Genomic DNA, 11,338 nt, shown 5'->3' with positions numbered 1-11,338 from the left:
AACATATTATTATATTTTTAGTATTTTTAAATATTTCCCTATATTTTAAATATTTACATGTTTTCGTTTCCTATATTTTTTAGAAATTACATTTTTCGGTGTCCGTTTCCATTTCCGTTTCTGTATTCATATCCGTTTCCGTTTCCATACAACATAACATATAATAAAACGCAATTCCCACAAGTAAATCCGAAAGGCATATCCCTAAACTGTGATTGCATTTTACTGAAAGGAAAGAATTAAAAATGTAGAATTCTTTTATTTATTTGCATGTAATATTAAATAAAACAATGTATGAATCAATTAAAAATTCTTTGTCCAGGTGAGAGAATATTTTTAGGATCAAACTGAGCTTTTCTCTGTTGAAAAGTTCCCCATTTTGGACCAAAATGTTTGATCCAACCATCTTTATTTGGTTGATTTCCCAGAAACAGCTTAATATTAATTCCAGCTCCTTCAAAAAACTTCAGAATTGCTGCATTTTGATCCTCATATTCTTGTAAACTGTGAGGTCCAGTTTCATATAAAAGCCCTAAAGTGTAGAAAATATCTTCATCAGGTACCACTGCTGACATTCTGTCATCCCATCTGCAATATTAATTATTTTTAGGAAGAGTATAATTGCTGGAAAAAAAATTCCGTTGTCTTACTATTTCTATTCATAGGTATTTATAGATTACCGACATGATTATTGGTAAACAGTACAACTCACTGTAAATACAGATGACCCTTTAAGAAACAATACAATTCTTAACACATACAGACATGACTTTTGAATAATACAATTAACCAAATTAAAGACTATTAATTATAAGTTTATTATTTCAACATTAAATTCCAAAAAAAAAAAACATGCTTATGGTTACACTTTTTGTGTCTGTGATTTTTTTTTCCGACCTGGGTTCATGATTTTTTAAGTCGACACTATTACAATCTTGAAATTGAAAAGTTGATATATTTTTATTTTTTTTGGAAAAGTTAGATTATATTTTAAGCAACTTTAATTATTCAACTTTTTAATTTTGAAGTTATTTGGGTGTTGTTGGGTGAGTAGAGTAGAAGTGAATATTTAGAGTGAGAAAACTCCGAAACTAATGATTTTGGAAAATAAAAAATTTAGTTCTGTAGTAAATGTGGTATTAAACAACTTTAATTCTTGAAATTTTCCATTTTGAAATTGTTAACAGTTATTTTTTATAATTTCAAACTAAAAATTCATTGTTTTTAACAAAGAAAAAAACTTAAGACGTTGTTATAAAACATACCACAGATATACCATTAACAAAAAGTGTAACCACTGAGTTTTTCTTTATAGAATTTTCACCTTTATTGAAACCTAAATTTGTACCATTTTTTAAACGTTAAGTCCGTATTGGTACTATTTCATACGTGTAGCCTAAATAGATACTTTCTCAGAAACCATAGACATATTTTAATACCTTATCCGGCTAATTATGAATTTAAAAACATATGTTGGCAATTAATATGAGAACTTCTACCGTATTTTTACGGTAAATATAACAACTATAAAATATAAATATATTTATAAGGTATGATACTTACTTTTCTTTTTTCATAGGGTAGAAAATAATAGGTCCAAGAGTGATATTTCTTTTAAGAAGAATATCCCTTACAACACCAGATTCGAAAGCCGAGATTCCTGATTTTGGTATGAACATATTCAACCATGGATGAGCTTGAGAATTCGGCTCCGTAGCTTCAACTCTCAATAAGAAATCTTTATAAGTCGCGTCCTTTTCGTAACTATATTCCGGATTGGCGTTAAGTGTTCGGAATAACTGCTTCATTTTCTGCAAGAACAAAAACAATGCCATAAAATTAGGATCTTTCAATTGCCACAAACAGAACAAAAATGTTATAAATCCTAAATTTCTTAACGAGAAAGACATTTCCGTCTAATTGTGGTTTCACTTATAAGAGTTACTTTAGTCTAGAAACTAACAAATTCATTGATACCACGTGGATGTTATATCATCGATTTTCCGCTAAACGGAAATTTTTTGATGACATGTCATCCAAGTGGTATTTTATGCGAATTTATTTACTGGTTTCCGGATAAAAAGAACATTAATAAAACCAAAATTAATCATTTTTGTTAAAATTTTAAAATTCGTAACATTTTTGTTTCATTTTTTAAACAAAACAATGTCGTATGAGTGACTAACCCTATTAATTTATATTATAAATCTTGAATTCTTAACGAGAAAGTAATCGTCGTCTAATTTTCGTTTCACCTATATAATTCTTTGATCTAGAAACCAAAAAATGCATTTTCGGAAAATACCACATGGACGTCATATCTTCGAATTTTTGCAAAATTATGACACGTCATTCAAGTGGTATTTTCTGTGAACCTGTTTGTTCATTTCTGAACAAAACGACTATGAATAAAACCAAAATTAACCAATCTCGTTAAGAATTTTTTTTATGATATGTCATCCAAATGGTATTTTACACGAATGTATTTACTAGTTTCTGAGTAAAGAGACCATTAATGAAATCAAAATTAATCATTCTCGTTAAAATTTTAAAATTTGTAACATTTTTGAAATAAAACAATGTCGTAGCCAGTAATTAACCCTATTAATTATCAGAAATAGGACATTATAAATCTTAAATTCTTAACGAGAAAGTAATCCTCGTCTAATTTTAGTTTGACCTAGAAACCAAGAATTGCATTTACCGAAAACACCACGTGAACGTCATATCTTCGAATTTCGCCAAATTATGACACGTCATTCAAGTGGTATTTTCCGCGACTAGTTTCCAAACAAAAAGACTATAAATAAGACCAAAATTAATCATTCTCGTTAAGAATTTAAGATTTAGAACATTTTTATTTCCTTTTTTTTTGAAACTGAACACAATAAAACGACGTCGTATAAGTGACTTACCCTGTCCATTGTCTTCTTACCAAAGCCATCATAATAAGAAACATATTCAATACTGTAGAGAACACCAAATTGCTTGGTAAGGGCAGTAATTTTAGGAATATCAGAGGATGGGAAGAAGAAAGTTCTCCAAGTATTAGGGGTACCATTGTCCAATAACATTCCACCTTCTAAATAACTCACTACAATATCGCTTGTGATTATTTTTTCTTGAGTTTGTGTGAATGATGTGAAATTACTAAAAAGTATCAATTGCCATCGTACCTGTATATTCATATAAAATAATATTTATCAGTAATTTCCATTATTTAATTCAATAAATATCAGTTTACATTACATATACAGTAAAACCTCTATAAATTAATAATGTTGGGACCATAAAATTTTATTAATTTATAGAGGTTATTAATTTCTCGAGTATAAAATTAGTGATCTGACCCAAATCGAGACTAGAAGAAATTATTATTTTAAATATGTTATTAATTTATCGAGTATTAATTTATGAAGGTTTTACTCTAATAGAAAAACTGAAGAAATTCTACGATCGGGTGTATCACTTTCTCAACAAAATTAAGAAAATGCAAATTAGTTATATATAAAACTCAGTTCGGTTAATCAGTAGTTCGATTAGTAACCGAATTGAACCAATACTTGCACTCATATTCTCAAATAACTAAAATTAGACGTGAAATCTCTTTAATTTTACTATACCTAGGTATAGTAAAATTAAAGAGATTTCACGTCTAATTTTAGTTATTTGAGAATATGGGTGCGAGTATTGGTTCAATTCCGATACTAGTCGAACTACTGATTAACCGAACTGAGTTTTTTTTTTTAAATTAAAACAGAACCGAATAAGCTTATTAAGAAATGAATTTTATTTGTTCGATTCAGTTACTAATTGATCTTTAATAAAAAAAAAGTTAAAAAGATAATATATATATATATATATATATATATATATATATATATATATATATATATATAAAAGATAGTAGTATAAATCAGGGTAGAAATTTTAGCTTAATTTTAAGAATTTTAAAGTAAATGCCAACAAAAATTGTCAACATAATATTATGGAAAAAAGGTAAAATTTAGCTAAAGTTTTTTATTAGATAACATTGAACTATTTTACGGTAAATTGTATCAACTAAGCCCAATAAAAAAAAATTGTGATTTTATAAAAAAAAAAATGTTGCTTAGATGTGTCACGTCACGTCACGTGGCACATATACGACAACCAAATTTCCCCAAATCAATCATAAAAGTAAAAAATATCTCGTATATGGCGATTAGTTAATATTTCAGTGGGTTTTTTTTACATAAATTGATGGAAATAACTTTATGAATATCAAATATAAAGTTAATTGACCTTTATAAAATCGATTCTAAACTTCAATAATCATAGACGGATATATATAAAAAAAAATGTACGTACCCTTGTCGGTGTAGGACGACCTAAGGGAATTCTTGCATTTACAATAATACCAAACTGACCTAAACCACCAAGAGCACCGTAGAATAACTCTGGATTCTCTATCGGACTACAGAAAACTAATTCCCCCTTTCCTGAATTAATCAAAACAAAATCCAAATTAATTTCATAATTAACAAAAAGCATAATGTGGTCAATATATTATACATATAAATAATTTAATTAATTAGAGATAACATACAAATCTACTCCTGAATCTTTTATTAATTAGAATTAATTTCGTTTCTAATATTTATTTTTGTGAATGTCAACTAGATTTTAAAAAAAAATTAGAAGTGACTAGAGTTTAAATGTCTGATGCAAACATTAACAAATAATAAATAGGATATGAGTCAATTTTAAAATTATTAATTAAATGAACTTTTGGATATTATTATTTTTCTTAATATTTTTATTTAAATTAGTCAGAAATAAAGTGTTCACATTAAGTCAATTTTAAAATATTAATTAAATGAACTTTTGGATGTTAATTTTCTTTTTTTAAAAATATTTTCTAATTAAATTAGTTTGAAATAAAGTATTTACATTAAAATTAACAATGTAAGAAACACAAATCATTTATTTACATGTGTAAATTTTAGATTAATTTAATAAAAAATCAATTACGGATTGAAAGATCAATTCAGCCTTTTATACCGGAAAAGTAGAAGCGTGTATTATTCGGTAAGAAATCGTATAATTTATAATTATAATTTTATAACCAGATATGATGAAATCATATAAATAGCCCTATAAATTGAAAGATCAATTTAGCCCTTTATACAAAAAAAAAAAAAAAAAAAACCCGGCGTGTATCATTCGGTAAAAACCGTATAATTTTAGATATACTTTGATTTGATCCAGTTTAGAGAAAAAATGAGTAAAATATCGGACCAAACCGTATTAGTCATATCATGTATTTGATCTTGATATTAATTAATTATTTTCAAAAGTATAATTTTTGGGGGTTTTATTAGGATTCGATTTTAAACCGATGCACGCAACGAAAAGAGAACATACCAGTAACAATATCGAGTTCCTGAACATTGCTGATTTGAGGACCATGTTTAAAAGTTTGACCACTTATTCCAGCATTGGATAAAGTTCCCCCAACAGTAAGATTTAAATAATCTGTCCACGAATAAGGAGAATACCCTAACCCCAATACATAATTCATTACATCCAACCACAATGTATCGCCACCAACATCAGCGGTCACCGCCGTATCCGATACACCAACTTTAATCGCACCATTTATCCTCATCTGTTTCATGTCTATCACAACCCCGTTTAGAGCCATGCTCTGTCCATGTGTAGAATGCGCGTGTCCGTTAACACCGATTGTGAAAGGCTGATAACATTCATAAGAGGTTTTCACCAGAGCAATAATATCCTCCACCGTTCTCGGCACAAAGACGCCGATCGGCCTGTCATGGACAACGTTGCCGAAATCGACGGAGGCGGCAGCAACGGTGGCGGGGTTCTCGGTGTAAATAGATTGAATTGCCGGCGGTAATGGACATGGTAAGGATTGTGATATTCTTATGTTGGATAATAGTAAATGGAATAGGAACAAGGTGAGGAATTTGCAACTACTAGAAGACATTTTTTTTCTGGGTGTTTGGATAATGGTAAAAATAAAAATTATAATTGTGTATTTATAATGGAATAAGGTGGAGAAATGAAAACTTGAATTGAATAAGGTGGAGAAATTCAATTAATTTTTTAAAATTGGAAAAATAATTAAATTGATTCTGTCATTTGGAAAGAAAATAATCTTGGTTGTTTATTACCTTAAATTGTTTAAATTACAGTAATTATCATAAAGATATTTGGATATCAATTTGATAATTATTTTTGTAATCATCATTATGATATTTCTTAATATTTCTTATTATATTCTATATATAGCTTTCTTTCTATATTTTTTTGGATTGAAAAAAATAGTTGACAAATCCAGTATTTAAAGTAATTATCCTATTTTCTCAAAAAAAAATTAATAATTATCCTCTCAAAAAAATTATTTATTATTATTCAACAATATTAGAATGATAATATATACTGTCAATTAAAGGAGTAATTTTATTGTTGTAAAAAAAAAAGGAGTAATTTTATTTATTTTTTAAAAGAGTAATTTTATTCTTAAAAAAAGGAGTAATTTTATTTAATCAGTTAATTTGATTTATTTATAGAAAAAGAATGATAATATTGTTGGAAAAATTGAGTATGTATATATAACATTTTATATGTTAATGTTGATCATTTTGAGACTTCATATATAAAGCATAAAATGGTATTTTGAATAATGTTAATACGTAAATATTTTCTATGTCATGAGAGTTTTTCAATGGTATATTATAATATACGCTCAAAACGGATAAGTGATGAATAAGAAATTAAAGTTTGAAGTTAAGCATTTGGAATTAATTGCATTTAATTGAAAGATTAATTGAATGAACCACTTGAGATTAATTGTAATTACTTGAAAGTCTGAAATGTTGGAAGTAACTACATTCAATTGATAGATTAATTTCATTCAATTGAAACGATTGTAATAGTTGGGCTTAATAGTATTCAATTGAAAGGGTTGTAATAGTTGAGTTTAATTGCATTTAATATACTGATTAATTACAAGAATTAATATGTCTATGACGTTTTTCCTCAATGCTACTATATATAATATATGAATAAGCACATGATTATTTGGTCCAATTCGGTTGACAGAGAGAATTCGAAACTTCTCTAATATTTCATCCAGTAGACTGTTCTGGTTCTTCTGCTTTCTCTTTTGCCTCCGGTGATAAATTTGCACACGGTTAGAAATTCGTTGACGGAATCCGTTGTATCTTAAGATACGGTCACTAATTACGATCCAATCAGTCCTAAGGAAACGGGTTGCTCATGCCTTGAATTCAATCTTGTTGCTTCAATCTTCGATTCGGTTCTGTTAATTTTCAGTTCTGTTTCATGTAACTGCACTTCAACCTGCGGCCATTCATGCTATCTGTTTGGCGTATGAACGGGGATGGAACAATATCTGGGTAGAAAGTGACTCTACATACGTTGTGCAAGCTATTCGGAGCCGAAGCCTGACTGTTCCGTGGAATATCAGACAGAGCTGGTTGCGTTGCCTGCAGCAAATTAATAACATGTCAGTAGTAGTTTCCCATGTCTTCAGGGAGGGCAACCAAGTAGCGGACATCCTCGCTAACTATGGAAGAACAATTGACAATCCCGTCTGGTGGGACCACATTCCACCGTTCTGCAGTGCTGCTTTTTTATGTAATTTAACAGGTCAAACAGTTTATAGGTTCTCCTAATTCTTTCGATTGCTCTTTGTAAACATTCTTCATTTTTTATTCTTTTCAATAATACCGGATCCAGGTTCTCTATTGCGAGCAGGGGTGCCAACCTAGTTGGGATGTCTGCTTAATACACCCCTGGTTATCCATGTTCTAATTAAAAAAAAAAAAAAAAAACTGCACTTCAACCTCAGTTCGTTTCAGTTATATTAATATACATTATGTAATCAATGTGCAAAAATACACCTAATATTTAGGGGTATGAGCAATTTTATCTCTAACGTCTAAAATTGTCTAATTTTACCCCTAACGTTGGCAGCCAAAAACAATTTTACTCTTAACATTCACAAGTTGGGTCACATTATTATAAAACACATATGTTTTGTTCCTTATTCTTCACCAATTACATTCCAGCTGGTTCTAAAAAAATATTTCATATTTTCTGTAATTTAATAGCGTTTAAGATTCATATTTATAAATTTGACTAAATATTTAAATTTTTTGTCCGACACGTAAAAAAAAGTACATTTTTTATTTTATTTTAAAAAAATTCATGTCTGATCATATGTTTGTGATCTGTTATTAATCAGTGATAAAATAGCGTACATATGAAGTTTAGATTACAAGATTCATAATCGAGAATACAGTTTGTTGAATAATTTCCCAACTTGTCAATGTTAGGGGTAAAATTGCTCTTAATTGTCAACGTTAGGGGTAAAATGTCACGTCCCTGTCTAAATTTCTAGAATTTATATCTTGATATTAGTATATATTATAATTATTGGGTATGTGATATTAATTTGATGCTATAGAAAAAGTTTGGAGTTAAATTGATTGTTTTATGTGTAAAGTAAAAGTTTAGGATAATTTTTAAAACATTATAGAAAGATAGAGGATCAAATGTGATATTTACCAAATTTGGATATACATATTCGAAATCTGGGAGGTGGCGCATCCTTATCTCATTCCCTTTTTCTTTTTCTTCTTATTTCTTCTTTATCTGCGTATTGATCGTTCCTGAACCATTTCACCACCGTTTCTTTGATTTACGGAGATTCGACCGTCCGAATCACTCGAAATTGAAACCATAACATTCTTATGTATAGATCTAAGTCCTAACCGAAGAGTTTTTGAGTTTCGACAATGTTTGGAGGGAAATGTCTTAAACAGAATTTAGAGGCGAATCGATCGGGTGTATTTTCTTCAATTAGTAGCCAAGGTAAGTAGCTATCAACTATATTTTGCGTTTTATGGATATAGATATATATATAATCAAAGAAGTTTCAGAAATTGATATTTTAGGGTTATGCAGTAATTTTGTAAAATTTGGGTTTTTCATGATTTTGTTTTTTATTGTGAAATTATGGTTCAAATGAAGCTATTGATTATGCTTCTATGTGAATTTCAGATTTTACATGATTATGTTAATTTAAGGCTTAATTTTGATTGATCAACTTTGAAATTTTTATTAATTACGGATTGATATTTTGAATAACTGTGGTTATTTTTACAAAAGAGAGTTTTCACAAAAGAGCTAATTGAAGCCAAATGATTTATGGTTATGAAATAGTTTGGAATTTGATTGTGAAAGGAAATTTGAGTACGTTATGATTTTATGATTTTATATCCATCGAGAGTTATCCGGATCGGTGGTTTTATATTTGAAGACCATGTTCAGTGAGGGACTTGGTCTGTGTACACAGTGTGTGAAGACCTATTGGGTATGGCAGCGAAATATTGGGTAAGACCATATGGGATAGGCAATGTTAAGAGACGTCTCGACTATATATGTGGCTATGGATTGATACTTAAGGGGAGAAACTCGATGATGAATACAATGTTTTAAGTTCATTTGTATTATGTTTTTGGTTATGATTGATTTTGATATAAGGTTTTGAACTCAAGAATGGATACAAGATTATATATTTTTGGTTTTTGGTTTAGTACTTTGACTATATTATGAACTTAAGTTTTGAGTACATTTTATAAGGTTTTGATTAAATCCCTTTATAAATGTATATATATACAGTTATGTTAAGTAAAGTTGGTTTTTATAGCTGATAGTTTCTTACTGAGATTTTTGTCTCACGTTTTTAAATGTTTTAATGTTTTTAGGTGAGAAAGTACATGATATAGAGAAGGTTACCGACCGATTAGGCGAGGTTTGGAAGTTGGCTGTTTATTGTTAGAATTATGGCTAGAACTTTGATATTTCAATTGTAATATAATATGATATTATGATATTGAGATAAATTGAAGACTCCTAAGTGTTGATTATGATCTTTCTATTTCACACACGATGCCGATTGAGGTTGTCTAGGCTCGGGTGTGACATAAAATTACACCATTTTAGACGTTAGAGGTAAAATTACTCCTAACTATAACGTTAAGGGTATTTTTGCACCTTATCATTTTTAATTATATATGTTTTTGGATTAATCGTAATTTTATTCATAATAGAAAGAGTGATTTTTTTTAAGAAAGAAAGGGTAATTAAAAATGTACTGTCTTTTGTACGATTTGGATAAAAAAATAAAATTTTTCGCCAAATTTTTAAATACTACCATTAAATTATAAAAAAAATATGAAACCTTTTTTTATTTAAACCAACTAATATGTAATTGGTGCAGAATTAAGAACAAAATATATGTGTTTTATAATAAAGTCACTTGCTAACGTCAGGGGTAAAATTACTCCTGACTACAAACGTTGGGATATTTTTGCACCTTATTTTTTTTTTTAAACATATTATTATATTTTTAGTATTTATAAATACTTTCCTATATTTTTAATATTTACATGATTTCGTTTACTATATTTTTTTAGAAATTATGTTTTTCGGTGTCTGTTTCCACTTCCGTTTCTGTATTCATATCCGTTTCGTTTCCATACAACATACAACAACAACAACAACAAAGCCTTAGTCCCGAAATGATTCGGGGTCGGCTAACATGAACCATCATATAAAACCGTGAAAATCAAGTCGTGTCAGCGACACAGATTCGCTCCCTCCACTCCGTCCTATCCACTACCATATTTTCCTCAATTCCCAATAAACTCATATCACTCTCGATCACCCTCCTCCAAGTTTGCTTAGGTCTTCCCCTTCCCCTCACCACTACATCCCTTTGCCACTCTTCGGTTCTCCTAACCGGCGCATCAAGCGCTCTACGTCTCACATGGCCAAACCACCTTAGTCGGTTTTCTCTCATTTTATTCTCAATAGATGTGACCCCTACTTTTGTCCTAATTATTTCATTACGCACCCGGTCCTTTCTCGTGTGACCACACATCCATCTCAACATACGCATCTCCGCCACCGACATCTTATGGATGTGGCAGTGTTTCACTGCCCAACACTCCGTACCATATAACAATGCTGGTCTAATTGCCGTCCGGTAGAATTTTCCCTTCAATCTATTAGGCATGCCGGGATCACAAAGGAAACCCGTAGCACTCTTCCACTTCGACCAACCAGCTTTAATCCTATGAGCAACATCTCCATCTACTTCTCCATCCGTTTGGATAATAGATCCTAAATACCGGAAGCAATCCCTAAACTGTGATTGCAATTTACTGAAAGGAAAGAATTAAAAATGTAGAATTCTTTTATTTATTTGCATGTAATATTAAACAAAACAATGTATGAA

The 11,338-nt window shown here is 29.6% G+C and overlaps 1 protein-coding gene across 1 annotated transcript; it reads right to left on the bottom strand.

The window, feature by feature from the left end:
• Positions 1 to 299: 299 nt before the first annotated feature.
• Positions 300 to 6,013, bottom strand: LOC136214985 (cytokinin dehydrogenase 3-like). The gene is made up of 5 exons (XM_066002911.1): positions 5,407 to 6,013; positions 4,351 to 4,481; positions 2,916 to 3,176; positions 1,564 to 1,811; positions 300 to 588 (listed from the first exon to the last, which is right to left on the bottom strand). The coding sequence occupies exons 1-5, from the start codon at positions 5,990 to 5,992 to the stop codon at positions 300 to 302; spliced, it is 1,515 nt and encodes a 504-aa protein (XP_065858983.1). The 5' UTR covers positions 5,993 to 6,013.
• Between the last annotated feature and the right edge of the window lie 5,325 nt (positions 6,014 to 11,338).

Source organism: Euphorbia lathyris, chromosome 1, assembly GCF_963576675.1.
Source record: "Euphorbia lathyris chromosome 1, ddEupLath1.1, whole genome shotgun sequence".
NCBI classification, from domain to species: domain Eukaryota; kingdom Viridiplantae; phylum Streptophyta; class Magnoliopsida; order Malpighiales; family Euphorbiaceae; genus Euphorbia; species Euphorbia lathyris.
This window is presented reverse-complemented; position numbering and strand designations above follow the sequence as displayed.